This window comes from Python bivittatus, unplaced genomic scaffold (genome assembly GCF_059951505.1).
Source record: "Python bivittatus isolate LINGU-HERP-01145 unplaced genomic scaffold, Pbiv_v1 ctg000280_np1212, whole genome shotgun sequence".
NCBI classification, from domain to species: domain Eukaryota; kingdom Metazoa; phylum Chordata; class Lepidosauria; order Squamata; family Pythonidae; genus Python; species Python bivittatus.
Window position 1 is genome coordinate 2,254,943 of NW_028277066.1, and position 15,234 is coordinate 2,270,176.

The 15,234-nt window shown below is 44.7% G+C and overlaps 1 protein-coding gene across 1 annotated transcript; it reads right to left on the reverse strand.

The window, feature by feature from the left end:
* Window positions 1-1,970: 1,970 nt before the first annotated feature.
* On the reverse strand, window positions 1,971-12,309 carry SDS (serine dehydratase). The gene is made up of 8 exons (XM_007436711.3): window positions 12,023-12,309; window positions 8,495-8,656; window positions 7,848-7,887; window positions 6,999-7,138; window positions 6,757-6,848; window positions 4,176-4,403; window positions 3,679-3,803; window positions 1,971-2,365 (listed from the first exon to the last, which is right to left on the reverse strand). Exons 2-8 carry the CDS (start codon window positions 8,645-8,647, stop codon window positions 2,046-2,048), a joined length of 1,098 nt encoding a protein of 365 aa, XP_007436773.1. The 5' UTR covers window positions 8,648-8,656; window positions 12,023-12,309; the 3' UTR covers window positions 1,971-2,045.
* Window positions 12,310-15,234: the final 2,925 nt, after the last annotated feature.

Here is a 15,234-nt window from a genome sequence, read left to right on the forward strand (position 1 = left end):
TCCTTGTCAAGTCCACGAAGTCCGAACCCCAATTTAGAAGAATTCTCGTGAAACCAGGCCTGGTTCAGATAAATGTTCCTTTATTGGTTGGTACATGCAGCCTGAAGCAAAGCATTGCTAAAACTAAAGCCTGTGTAAAGTTCCCTCTACTTATTCCCCCCCCCCCCCCGCCCTTACTACATTGCCACCAAAACCTTTTCTCACAGAACGGTGGCCTTGTGCATTCCTCCCATTGATAACACAGTTCTTCCCAGCCTTCAGACCACCACCGGTTTTGTCTGCCTTCAGGACTTGCTGTAAATTCCCATATCAGTGTGAGCGCCTCTCCATCTCATAGCAATATCCCACGCACAACTATAAACGACCATCCCCCCCCCCCCGATACAAATGGCAGAATCAAATCAAGCCAACACCCATGGACTGCTGTAGCTTTTTAAATTGACATTTGATCGATGCAGGTTCTGACACTCCTCTTTCTGCTCCCAGGGGCTGAGCCAACCCAGCCCGAATCTTCCCTGTTTTGCAGTGCAATCCCTGTTGCACTCTCTGCAAACCGAACGGGTTTTTCCCCTGTTCCACCGAATGGCATTTGCCTTCCCTGGCAATGATGTTTTCACCCACACCGTACAGTTTGTTCTTTTGTGATGCCTGGCACCGTGCCATGGGAGTTGCAATTTTCACACAGCCACCCCATAAGGCCAAGCACTCCAAGATATTTCAGTCCTCTGACAAAGAGAAACTCGTTCACGCTGATGAACAAGGAGTGGAAATCAAGGACAATCTCCATTGTATCTTAGCAAATAGGCAGTTTTTTTTCCCCTTCCCTGGTTCCTCTAATAGGCTCCCCGTCTGCTTGTTTCTGGCTCGCATCGCTGTGACATGTTCTTGAAAACTACCCAGGTTTAGGGCTGCATCTAAGCTGTCTTTCTTTTAAAAAAGACCCCACTGGAGCCAATTTACCCATGATTTGGGGCAGGGGGGAGCCTCAGCACATAGAGAGGGTTAGCTCGACTTTCTTAAGGAGGTAGATCTGGAATACAAGACTTAAATTAACAATTACCAGGGCTTTTTTTTTTTTTTAATCATTTGTCTGCGCCAGGAGAAGCTTTAGAGAAAAAGGCATACTACGGTGTATGGGGAAATGAATTACAGATCTGAGGAAGGAAGGTTGGGGGCTATTGGCTACTGAAGGAAAACATGAATAACGAAAGCTGGACACAGATGGTCTTTTCAAATCACCCCCTTTGGTGGATCTCATCTCAGAATTATTTCAGGGATTTCTCAAAGACAAGATTCGCCCTTTTGTGACCTTGGTAGCACTAATATCAGTACTCCCCAATTTAAGGACGAGTTCTGTTCCCAACGTCTGTCCTTAAGTTGAATTTGCATGCAAGCCGGAACAGTATTATTGTACAATATTGTATAAATAGTATTGGGTAATGAACGTGAACCATTGTGTATTTAACTCAAATTTTGCTACCATGGGCTCCGTTCCTAACTATGGGTCATTTGTAACCTGGGCATTCTTAACCCGGGGACTCCCTGTATTTAAAAGGCCCCCCAGGAGGCATTCCTTCCATTGTTTTCCCTTGGGATTGAATGGGAGAGTGGGAAGCCAGGGAGACTCAAGCCATGGGAGAGAGGATTTTCTGGTACACACCTTTCCATTCCTCTGGAACCTTCCTGGTTGCCCAAACTTTCTGATCTGAAAAAAGTCCCCTAGGAGGAAATTGCTAGTGGTAGGCTTCAACTGGAACAGGAAGCTCTATCTTCTTCCTGTCCAAGAAGAACCAGAAGCCAGACTTAAGGGATAGTCTCCAAAGCCAGGAGAACACTTTGCATAGTCATCACACTGGGCAGCTGGTCTTCAACCCTACTCAATGGTTGAAGACCAGGCATCTTCTGACAGTGGCCTAGTGCCAGCCCCCTCTTGATTGGTGATCCAACCAACTTTAAGGAAGAAGACACCAGGCCACTGTTCCCTGTTGCACACCCTTGTGTAAGACAGAAGCCAAGGAAGGAAGACAGCATGAGGCAACTGAGTTTTAATAAGCACAGGGTGGCCGGTGTGTCTGGAATGAAGCCCGAAAAACACCACCTCTGGTTTGTGAAGACCACAGGGCCATCGCAACATGGCTCTCTTCTACGTCATCATCCCACTGCTCCCCAGCATTCAAGATCCTCAGCTGAGACTTGAGATGCTGCAGCTGGGCCAATGTGATATTGTTTCCCCCGCACACGATCACCACGAGGGAGTCCAGCTGGGGCTTCAGCTTGCCTTCTGCTTGTAGCTTTTGGACCACCCCACTGTAGACAACGGCCAAGGCAGCCCCACAAGCTGGCTCCACAAGGATCTTCTCATCATCTGTGAGTGGTGGAAAAATAGTTCTTTAGCCTGCTGAATGCAGCGAGGAGAAGAGGAAATTGATTTCCACAGTTTCAGCATCACTGTAAATCTAGGGCCATTAAATCTGGCCACTAGATGGCCATGAAGAATGGGTTTATTGCTCTTTGCTGCCCTCTAGTGATGGGTTATAGCTCAGTTCCAGTAGACTCACCTAACAGAGAACTCAGAGAGTGGGTGACAACAGGATTACAGCTGAAAGGAGGGCCACCAAGAAATAAAATAATTATCTATGCTGGAATGGAGTATCCCAAAAGTTGACACCTTGAAGAAAGGTACTCCTGTGAGGGAAAACCTGCCATATTTTGCTGCACAATCCAGACATTATTTTTAATTCCCCGGGTCAACATGCCACGAGATTCACAGATGACCACTAGCTGCCAGCAAACTAAGAACTCCAAGTCTCTGCTGCAGTCTAGGGCTGTCTAGATTTTTGCAGCCCAAATGGAGTTGCCCTAGATTCAGCAGGTCACAGGTTTTTGGCTAGCATGGCTAAAGTGTTGAGATGTCTTTGCTGAAGAGAACTGCACATACCAACTTCAATTTTTGGATGTAAGGTGGGTTGAAGCTGTATGCAAGGATAGATAGACCGATGCCCGTCTCACCTCGTCTGCATGCTAGGTGAGAGGGGAGGGAACATCTCCTATGATCTCTCTGAATACTGAGTTTAGTATCACAAGTCTGACCTTCATTACAGCTCCACAGCTTGGGTGATTCCAGCCAGTGTGACAGGCATGTCATCTTTTTTTTTTTTTTAGGACACTCCATTTCAGCTTCTTTTCCACTTCCCTCAGAACAGATACACAGGGTTTATGGTTGCTGACCGTGCTAAATTCCCTCCCAATTTCCTCCATATAGTTTGGTGTTTCGAAGAGCCTTGGGGACCCCCCTTGACTGTTAACATCTCTTTCCACTGACAGGAAAGATTGGGATTTAGAGGAGTTGTAATGGAGGTAGAGATGGAGGTAGAGATGGAGGTAGAGATGGAGGTAGAGGTAGAGGTAGAGGTAGAGATAGAGATAGAGATAGAGATAGAGATAGAGATAGAGATAGAGATAGAGATAGAGATAGAGATAGAGATAGAGATAGAGATAGATGGAGATAGAGATAGGAGATGGAGGTAGAGTTGGAGGTGGAGGTGGAAGTAGAAGTAGAAAGAAGTAGAAATAGAGCTTTAGGTGAAGGTGGAAATGGAGATGGAGATGGAGATAGAGGTAGAAATAATGACAGAGAGACTGAGATAGGTTGGGTGTGCTAGAAGCTATACTACATACCCACAAACTTCTCAACAGCTTCCACTGCGTCTCGATCCGTGACCACCACTGATAAAGTGGGGTGCTCCTGAGCCAGCTTCAGAGTCTCTGCTGCCACGATGCTCACCCCCAGAGTTGTAGCAACGCTGAATCCAGAAGGGAAGAAGAGTGTTGTAGTGGCCTTGTTTAGTGCACCAAACCATGGTTTGTCTAAACCATTTATTGAATAAACCCCAATGAGCTCCTCCAACACTTTAAGATAGAGACCATATTGATCAGCCTCATTGACAGAGGGTTCACCCTTGATACTCAACCCTGTTGGGGTTCGTTTGGTTTTGGCTTCCTGTGGCCGGCACAATGTCCCGTGCAGACCAGAAAAGGGTCTCAATCAATCAACTGGTACAGTAGTTTGTATGAATGCAGCCATTCTGAATTAGGGAAGAGAGTGCCACATCCAGCCCCAATTCTCAGCAAGGACTGCATATACTGGATGGTAAAGGACCATCTCACAGGCTTACCTGGTAATCTGAGGAAGTGTCACCAGCTTCCCAGCTGCCAAAGCAGCATTCAGACTGTGAGCTCCTTTGGTTTCCAAGGCAACGACAGGCACATCATCCCAGCCCACTTCATGCAGGCCTTGGATCACTCCGCATAGCATGCCTCCTCCTCCAACAGAGAGTGCCAGTGCTCCAGGTTTGGAGGCCATCTGCTCTTTCATCTCCCTGACCAGAGACATGTGGCCTTCCCTGGAAGGAAGAGGGGTATGGGTGAGCTGACATGTCTCAGCAAAGAATGGGGAGGAGAGGGGAGAGGGATTTGGGGGGAAAATGAGACCAATGTTGGAGAATATTTCTGCCCCAACTCTTCTCAGTGCCCTGAAGGATGCTTTATCCAGGCCTTGATGGGGCACAAGGATGCTAGCACAGAAAATCTGCTTGGAGAGAGAAGGGGAATCCTAAAACAAACAACCCCCCCCCCATTTTAGACAAAAGCCACGTCTACCACCTGGACTGGAAACATGGGTTCATGCCACTGGGCATTTAGCGTGGGTCCAGCATCCCAGCACTGAATTGCCCCTTCCAGCCCCTTCCAGTCACTAAGAGAAGAAAGAGACTCAGCATCAATTCCTACTCCACGCTATATCAAAATAACACTCCCTCAGGACACTAGGAGTACTACTATCAGTAGAACTTCCCAGGATCAGATGTTGCTACTGATGCAGATTTGCTGTTTCTCTCTGCTTTCTTCCAGAGAAGGGAAGATGATTGGAACTGCAGTTGACCTTTGTCGAAAGAGAATCTAGAATCAGGGAGGTTAGGTGACCTCTTCCAAATGGGTTGGACTTCAACTCGCAGCAACCCAGATGTAGTCCCACCTCTTGTTTAGAGCTGAGATGGATCTTTGGCCTGATCAGCTGCATCTTCTTCTTACATTTAGAGAATGCACCTCAGAATGATAGCTTGGAGTGATAGTGGTAATACAGTGGTACCTCTACTTATGAACGCCCCTACTTACGAATTTTTCGAGATACGACCAGCTCCGGCCCCAAAAATTTACCTCTACTTACGAACTCGCCTCGACTTACGAACCGGATCCGCGGCCATTTTCCGCCCGTTCCACGTGGTCCGCGGCCATTTTTCCGCCCTGCCGCATGGTCAGCTGCCGTTTTTCCTCCCCTGACACGTGGTCCGCGGACGCCAGAACGGATTAATGGTAATTACATTGAACCTTATGGGAAAATTTACTTCGACTTGCAACCAACTTGACTTGCGATCAGAGTCACGGAACGGATTAAGTTCGTAAGTAGAGGTACCACTGTATAATGATAATGGTAATAATCTTGATTAGGACCAGGGAGACTGAGCCATTGACATTTCCTGGGTGATGTTGGGTCTCTTAATCTAACCTACTATGCCAGGTTGGTGGCGTGCAGACAATAAGATTAATAACAACAAAGTAAGAACAAGTAGATTAATTTCTGTGTCTTTGTAGAATGCTTACTAAAGGTGGGAACATGGATGGAGAAATCTGAAGATGTGCAAATGCTGGTTAAAAGATCGTATGTGATCTGATGAGTGGATGGGCCATTATTGTATCCTTTTTTTTCTTCAGTAAAACTAACAATAAGACATGGAAACAAGAACTAGGGTTTTCTATGATCTTTTGGGGTAATGTTAAGCACGTGACAGATAGGGGCATGTCCTTTCAGATACTGAGTGAACAGAAATCATGCTTCCCAAAAGAGCTTGCAAACACAGCACCTGTCTTCAACATGTTAAAGTAGCCACATATGTTACCAGGATTGCAAATTTGATGGTGTTGAGATCGTCGGTACATGCATACTGTGAAGGACTTTTTAGAGCAAGTCTGCAGTGCAGCCTTCCTTAAAAACTCAGAGAAGCAAACTCAACTAAGCCAATAAAGTGGTAGAGGTGTGTTTGGGCCTTGAGTTAGACCAGCCTTGAAACCAAATGCAGAAAGACATTTGATATATAGCAAGGGACCATAAATTGGTTCTGAGAAATTTGAATTGAATGACCTCCAATGGTGTCTACAATCATTGTATGGACAGACCTGGGCTTCACACAAAAATTGATTTATGACCTTGGCCTCAAAAACTTTCAGTGCCTTGAGGATGTAATTTCCATCCTGGCATAAGAGGAGCTAAGAATGGCCTATGTGCTCCTTTGGGCACTCTTTAGAATAGGTCTTAGTTGGACTTTCCAGGTGCTACAGGTATGAAAAACAATTCCTAGATATCAAAAAAATATGACTTGTTCCATGTCGTTCCTATTAATTTGCCATTGATGCCTGTGGCTTGCAGATCTTTTCATAAAGGCCATAACCTTTTTTCTTTTGGATATAATATAATTAATCCTTTCTTTATGCAGTGGGAGGTAAAGGAATGAATCCTCCCCTGAAGCCAAGTGAGATAACTCCAGCATCTGTGTAAAGAATTTCTTCTTGGTCTGTCACCTAAGATCAAGTGTATAGCTGTGTGGATAAAATTAAGGGATGGAATGCAATCTGGAAGAGGAGGAGGAGGAGTATCTCTTTTGAGAAGAAGTTCTTTCTCTCCTGCTCTTCTAGGTCACTTACCAAATCAGGGGATCATCAAATGGAGGCACATAGACCCACTCAGGGTTGTTCTTCACTAGCTCCTTAGCTGCTTTTGTGCTGTCTGTCAATACCTGGGGAGATGAAGTCACTTTGTTAGATTGAGATGCTGAGAAAACAAAAACAAGAAAGATCTACCACAATCTGTAACCCTCAAGAATGACAAAAATAGCAGAACTTCAGATGTTTGGTCCTTAGCCTACCTCTACTCTCTCCAAACCTACCTCTCCTTCAACACACACAGAGCTGCCTTCTTCCTTCAGTCGCTCAATAGTGAAAGCTGGAGTAGAGGAGGGGACATAGATGGTGGCAGGGACCCCCAACATTCGGGCAGAGTAGGCAACTGCAAGGCCAGCATTTCCACCTGAAAGGAAGGTTATTTGGCATTACATGACCCAAGACTTGGTGGTTGTCTCTGCTTACCCTCTGGATCAGAAGTGGCATACTTGTGCTTCTCCATGTACTGGTGGGTTCTTTCTCCTATCAATCCCAGCCAACAAAGTAGGGGTTTTTTTGGGAGGGTGGGAAGGGGGCAGCAATTTTTTTTCAATCAAAAGAAGTGTGTGTGTGTGTGTGTGTGTCAAATAAGTCAAGATGAGAGCCACTCTCATGCAATCAAAATCCCACCCCTATTTTTATGTGCTTCACATGTGCTACACCCAAAAAAGGAACTGGGCTTTGATTATATGGATGCAATTGCATCTTGACTTTTTTGACATCCCCCCATTTCAAACATGCCCCTGAGGATGATAGGAGAATGGGAAGAAAAGGTTCAGCGCCGAACTGAAGCACTTTGTAAGTCTTAACTGGTAGTAACCTGAATAACCCAGTTGAGATGTTATGGTGATGGCCACCTTCCATACTTTTAATGGGCACCTATGGAAAGTTTGTTGAGGATGGAGATACAGGTTGAACCTTGACTTCCTCTTCCATAGTTCACTCATTTTGCTGTTATAATAACAGCCAATAGACTGGGACCACCTAGTAGTTTTCATCCCTGGATGTCCCCCTTTCTCACACACGTTCACACAACGCCCATATTTGTTGGAAGGCTGCAGTGGGTCTCCGTTTACCTGAGGAGCTGACGAAATGTTTGCAACCTCGTTCCACCCACTGTGGAAACAAAGGCAGGAGAATGAGAAGGTGACATTCTTAACTTCACAAGAGAATTGCAACTCATTGCAGACATTTCTCAATTGACGTCCCTCAACTTTGTCACAAAAATAGGGAAAAGGGGGGTACTCCAAATATGCCTGAATGACAGCTCCCATTGTCCATGTTGGTTGGGACTGATTAACGTTTTGATTCATTGATATCCCCAGGTCATGATTGAATGGGTGTGTGTATCCATGATTGAATATATATCTAAAAATTAGAAGGATTTTTCCTTAGGCGTCTAAAACCTACAAAACTGGCTATTTCATTACCCCCATATAAACATGAGAGGTCTTCAACCAGAAGCTGGATGATCATCTCTCAGAGATGCTCTACTAGATTCTGCACTGAACAGGAGGGGCGCATCTAACAGGGGTTTGGCTAGATGACCCATATGCTACCTTCTACCTCAAGGATTCTGTGATGCTCTTTTTAAAAAATTAAAATATCATCTAATATGCTGAATTTGGGTTTTCCCAGGCACCACCATTTCTTCCAGTACTGTCAGAGGTGAATTTGACAACCCCCTTCATGTCCCACTCATAGATTCTCCTCCAATCCATACCGTTTTGCAGAAATTCCCAATGCCCCGTATCTTAAAAGAACCTGTGGGTTGGGCACACTCCAGTTTCAAGTAGACCTTGGTGCCAGCCAACTTGGAGAGATGGGTGCTCTCTCTCAGTGGCGTATTCACATGGAGTGGACTGGAAGGCGCCATCCTAGAAGACTGAGAAAGTAAAGAGGATGAGATCCAGAACAATTGACGTCCAGAACAATTGCGTTGCTTCTTCAATCTACACTCACCAAAAAAAGAACCTGTTCTACAGACTCATCCATTTATCATCTCGTAAGCTTTGTTGGATCTTGATAGTCTTTGATGGTACAGTGTGATTTCTGAACATTATCATCAGAAACTAATAAACACGGTTTTGCCATCTAGCCTGAGGATCTGGTAACATGGGTACGGAGACTACAAAGGGGCTGTATTGCTAGAGGGTGCTCTCCCGCAGGTTATTTTATTTTATTTTATTTTATTTTATTTATTTTATTTATTTTATTTATTTTATTTATTTTATTTATTTTATTTATTTTATTTTATTTTACAGTTTCTATGGTTTTTCATGTTTTTAAATGTTTTTTGCTGTTATATTTGTTGGGCTATTTTTTTGGTATTTTGTCTTTTCAACTCTGTACGTCACTCAGACTCACCTGCGTGAGAACGGTGGCTGTATAAATTTACCAAGTAAATAATGACATTTGGGTTATTTATTATGAATTTATTTATTTCTTTATTTAGTCACCATATTTATAGAGCCACCCATCTCACAAAATGTGACTCTGGGTGGCGTTTCTACATGGCCTTAGGCTAGATTGAGCTAACGAGGGGTTGTTGCTTTTTCATGCATCCGAGTCACGTTTTTGACTCCTGGCAACTGCCTGGCCTAGTCCCTGTAGTTTTCTTGGCAAGGTTTCTTTTGGAAGTGATTTTGCCATTTCCTTCTTCCTAGGGCTGAGAGAGAAAGACTGGCCCAAGGTTGCCCAGCTGGCTTCGTGTCTAGGCAGGACTAGAACTCACCGTCTCCTGATTTCTACCTGGTGCCTTCACCACTATGCCAAACTGGCTCTCAATGACTTTTTAAGGAGCCATAAAACTTCCTTCCAGTTGCCTGGAGTCTCCCCTATGCTACATCTACATAACTGAATTGCAAACGTTGGCCTGGCCACAAGATGGCAGAAAACAGCCAGTTTTATGCTGTCTTTTTCAGCTTGCCTGCCCCCTAGGAGTTGTCTGGATCTTTACAGCCCAGATGTGAAGGCCCTTCCCTATGTCAAAGCAGACTTCACCTAAAGTCCCCCCAGCTAGCTTGTATAAACAGATGCTGTGCTTCCAACTTCCAGCTGAAATTCAACCCTTCAGCTGTTCAAGGAGGGAGTGGGGAGGGAAGGCCCATTGTTCCTGCCACGGAGTGGATCAATGGGATTTTTAAAGCTTTTTTTCTTCAAGGGTTACATTCCTGCCATTTCAGCTGTTCCCTGTAAGTCAGTTTCCCTGCTTCAGTCTGGCCATTTTATCAGGAGCCTTTGTCCAATGTGGACGCTATTTTCTTTCTGAGCACTGTAAGAATCCAAGGTCCTAAACAGTGGCTTTACCAGGGTTGTTGAACTACAGTTCCCAGTATCTCTTAGTACTGGCTATGTGGGCTGGCTCTGTTTGGAATGGTAGTTCAACAACATCTGGGGAGAGAGATCCACTCATCTTACAAACTTGGATATATGTCAATGTTTTTCATTCTTTAGGGTTCTTCTTTCATCTGTAATTTCTGTTGAAAGATAAGATTTACTTATTACAGAGTTTTCCCACCCCAGGTGACTTTCAGCTGGGTGGACTTCCCAGTTACCCTTCTTTACTGGCTGCAGTGGGGGCAGGGTGGTCACATTTCTAGCTGTTGGTGCAGAGAAAAGACATAATTAAAGAGATCTTTGATCTGATCCATCAGAGGCAATTCATATATCCAATGATACTACAGGTAGTCCTCGTTTAGCAACACAATTGGGACAGCAACTCAGTCATTAAGTGAAGTGGGCAAAGTGGTTAAATGAAACTGGGACTCTGCTTATGATCTTACTTCAGCTTTCCTTTGCTTTACAGACCTGCAAAGATCATATATGTGAGGTTTGGTCACAAAGTTACTTTTTCATCACCGTAACTGTGAACAGTCACTAAATAAAGCAGTTACTAAACGAGGACTACCTGTGTTTTCAAGGAATAATGGAAGGAATTCAGGGAGTGGGTTCACATGACATGAATAAGATAAGTGGGAATGGCTAGTTTAAAGTACAGCTTCTTGTGAGAACTCAGCCATTAGAACCTGCATGTTGAACCAAGCTGCCACATCAAACCATAGCATGGTTTATGTTTTCAGGCTTTGCATTTTAGACGAAGAAAACTTTTTGGCTGTATTAATGCACTGTGTTTAGCACAATGCGTGAGTTTTAGAAGAGTATTAAGTGTTGGAAATTCCTGGATGGCATTTCTGGTTACAAACAAGATCTCTGATGGCAGGTCTAGGAAAGATTTCTGCCCCAAACCTTGGAAAGCATTGGAAAGCACCTAGAAAAATGCTGGGAGACAAAACTGAGCAAAGGTTTTCTGCAAAGTTAGAACATTTATCCCTCTGACCCAGATGACTCTTTGGAATGGCAGTATCTTTCTCAGAGATTCAGGGGAAGATCTTTTCCATGGCTTCTCCTCAGTCCTTTGTGTCTGATATCAGAGGGAAGTGAATGGGAATCTTAATGGAAATAAGGAGATGATCTACCACCGATCTTTCTTTCTTTCTTTCTTTCTTTCTTTCTTTCTTTCTTTCTTTCTTTCTTTCTTTCTTTCTTTCTTTCCTTCCTTCCTTCCTTCCTTCCTTCCTTCCTTCCTTCCTTCCTTCCTTCCTTCCTTCCTTCCTATCAATCATCTATCATCATCATCATCATCATCACCATCTATCTGATATCTAATATCAGAGGGAATTGAATGGGAAATCTTAATGGAAATAAGGAGATGCTACACCACCGATTGATTGATCGCTTTCTATCTTTCTATCTTTCTATCTTTCTATCTTTCTATCTTTCTATCTTTCTATCTTTCTATCTTTCTATCTTTCTATCTTTCTATCTTTCTATCTTTCTATCTTTCTATCTTTCTATCTTTCTATCATCATCATCATCATCATCATCATCATCATCATCATCATCATCTATCTATCATCTATCCAATATCATTTTTTGCCCCTTTAGCCAAAGAATTACAGAAAGAGAAAAGAAGAAAAATGCTTTAGGCACCTCTTTAAAAGCCTGCCTTACTTTCCCTCTGAATCAGAATCAGGCAGCCTCATCTGTGGCTATATATCACCCTGCTGAAACAAAATCATCCCTCCAGCCCATTTTCTATCGATAGAAGCCACCCTCTTGTCTGAGTTTTGATTATCTGACACCCCGATCCTTCTCATCTGCGGCTAATCCAGAGGCTGAAAGTGTGTGGCTCATTGTGAGTTCTTTAAGCAACTCTGAAGGAGCAGTTCGGAAACAAGGAGACACTTACCCCTGAGAGACCCAGGGAAGGCTGTGGAAAATGGGTTGCCAAAAGCAATGGGTGGTGAGGTGGTCTTGGTGTTCTTCAGGTATGGAAGCAAATGCTGTTACTTTGGGTGGTGTCTTCTTCTCTCGGGCAGCTTTGCTCTTGGACTTCACAGTGTCTTTGGAGAACATGGGTCCTTCTGCCCCACTTTATAAGCCGGTGGTCTTGGCTTGGGGGCCAATGAGGGGAGGGAACGAGGCACCCCCCAAGACTACCCCCCTGATCTCAGATGACATCCCTCCTTTCTCCGTTCCAACCCAAAACTCCAGCTGAAGAGAGAAAGGAGCAGAAAGGATGAGGGTCGGAGGTTAAGGGAGGGGTTACAGTCTACTTTTGTCATTTCAATTCCAAAAGGGGAGATGGCCTCGCTGGCTGGTTGGCTGGTTGCGGGTGGAGGGGGGCTGGCAGGCAGAGGAGAGGGCTGGAAAGACAAAAGGACCCTTCACTCTGACCAAACCGGCTCAAACCAGGTTGGGTTGCTTGATCCGGAATGGGGAGCGAGCCATCGAAAACATTCATTCAGCCCAGCAAATCAGCAGGCAAAGCCAACATATTAACCGCAGTCAGCTTTCCCCTGCTCTACCCACCCACCCCTCTCTTGGTCTGTAACTCTGCCTCAAATATTTTATTTAAAAGTTCCTCCACAATCAACCTCTAAAAAAAGAAAAAAGGACAATCAATCAATATCCACCCGGAAGAAGAAGAAAGTTCTACTAAAGAACAGCAGCAGCCCTGTTTCCCACCAAGGGCCCTTCTGGAGAGCTTTGGCAACCAGGATGGAGAGAACCAGTCCCTGTCTCCCTAGGCTTTAGCAATCCAAGCAAGAGTGCTCCTGAATAAGCAGGTTCATTGACGTTCTGAAAAATGCCCAGCCAGGTCTGTTAGACTGCAGCAAATTGCCAGACGAGATGTGGCTGGGGAAGAGATGAACCTTCTGTCAGATTCAAGAGCAACTCCTACTTTTCTGCCCAGGGAAAATGGGTTCTTTGTTGACGGGGATGTTCTCATATACCCTCCTTCAGTTTGTTCGCCTCTGAGTAGCTGGCAAGGCTTCCTTGTTATATAGGACAAAAAACCAGGAGGGGTTTGCTAGCCTCCTTCCTAACGAATTTTATTAAGACATACAAGTTTTCAGGAGCTACAGCCCTGCATCCAGTGGAGTGAGTTGTGGCACACAAAAGCTTCTGCCTTTGAATAAAATGTGTTAGTCAGAAGAGGTGCTACCGGACACTTCCTGATTTTTTCCCCTTGCTATGAGTATCACTGCCTCGGATTCAGTATTGCGGGCAGCATGAATCAGTGGCTCCTTCACAATTTGCCAAGGGTTCTGCAGGAAATACAGACCGGAGGGGGCTGAGAGACCAGGGAGTAGAAGGCAGCTTTCAGCAAGGAGGAATTGCTAGCATAATTGGGCATTGGTCACGGGCTGTGGAAGATCCCAGAGATGACCTTGGAGAAAGTACGCAGAGACCGTTGGCAAAATACAAGCTCTGTCCAGGAAAACAGGAAAGCGTAGGAAAGAAACTCAAGATTGCCCAAACTTGAATCTCTTTGGCAGTGGTTCTTAAACTCACATCATTCTGGGATCTCCCCCTCAATTTCCCGGTCTAGCCTACAGTCCTAAGAATGCCTAGTGGCCTCCCATCCAAGGATTAACCAGGTCTGAACCTACTTATGTTTTCTAAGATCAGCCAAGATTGGTTAAGGGTTGCTGCTTGTTGTGATTGATTTGCAGAGAAGGGGAGCAACTCAGGAGGGGTGATGCTGGAAATGGGATGGACTCAAAAAGAGTTCCACCTACTATGGACATCTTGGCTTCCATGAAAAATCTGGACCTGTCATGGTTGCAACAGAACTGGGAGAAATGCTAACTGGTGCCCTTGGGAGATTGGACTACAACCCCCATAAATGCAAGTGGTTCCTTGTGGTGGGTATTGTAGTAGAAGCACCATCTGAAGGGCACCAGGTGGTCAACCTTTGAAGACGAACCTCTTGTTTTGATCTGGATATTGTCTCTCAGTAGAACCTCCAGTGCAGTGTTTCTCAACCTTGGCAACTTGAAGATGTGTGGACTTCAACTCCCAGAATTCCCCAGCTAGCCCTGCTGGCTGGGGAATTCTGGGAGTTGAAGTCCACACATCTTCAAGTTGCCAAGGTTGAGAAACTCTGCTCCAGTGGCTAGACTCCCCCTTATCTCTTGGGCCTATGTCAGCAAGCTGACACTCTCCAAGTTACAACTCTCAAAATCAGAGAGCTGGGAACCTCGAAACCCAGTCATAATTTGCATCCTATAAATTGATTCTGTTCTGATTACTCATCCCGTTTTTTTGCTAATCTTAAGACGGAGCAAGGCATTTTGCAATCTCGTTTTGCCTGTTGGAAATTTTAATTGGTTTCTCATTGCTGGGGTGTTAGCTCTGTTCCCATCTAGCACCCAAACATATTTTCACCACCATGCAGCCTAGAAACTTATTATAAAGTATTGATTCTCCCCAAGCTGGAGTTTGTACCGATTCTGCAATCTAGCCGAGCTCTTGTTGACATACATTCCTGCAAATCTCATTTTCACAGCAAGTAACTTTTTTTTTCCTTTTGCAATGCTCTTAAGGCTTGCTTCATGAACTGGAGTTCCCTCCCCCTTAGGCATATTATTTAGGACTTCCAGGTTTAGATGGCTACTTGGTTGATGGTTGAAAAAAAATCCAGAAGGCTTTGTTTCTACTGAGTGGAGGACCAATGGTGTTAGCTTGAATTACTTACCTTTAAGCCAATCACATCAGCTGGAATTATATAGGTGGGACTGAGCCCCTAAGCGGGTGGGAAGATCTGTACAGGTGGCTTAAAGAACCTCCCAGAAGAACATGGTGACAACAGCTCCAGAAACACTGAAGACCATGTGGTTCCTCTGAGTGTCAAATTCTCATGTTTGCAAAGAAATTCCAGAATTTTTCTCCCTCTGGGTAGCAACAGGTGAAGGGTCAAGTTCCAACAATTGTGACATCCACAACAGATACAGCAAGAACAGAGCAACAGGCAAGTGGTGAGGAGATAAGAAAGCTACAAGGTCCTTCTACATCCTCAGCTCCATAATCCATCTGAAAACCCCAATTCTGGATTTCTTTTTCACGTTACTAGGGCAGGATCTTGACCGTTTCTCCCTGCAAATCCTTTTTAGA

Excerpts from the sequence above, each read along its gene's own strand:
- SDS (XM_007436711.3), bottom strand. The coding sequence starts at position 8,647 with ATGGCGCCTTCCAGTCCACTCCATGTGAATACGCCACTGAGAGAGAGC. Across the intron at positions 4,404-6,756 it reads TTTGATGATCCCCTGATTTG|GGAAGGCCACATGTCTCTGG; the intron begins GTAAGTGACCTA and ends TCTTCCTTCCAG. Across the intron at positions 3,804-4,175 it reads ACACTTCCTCAGATTACCAG|CGTTGCTACAACTCTGGGGG; the intron begins GTAAGCCTGTGA and ends TTCTGGATTCAG.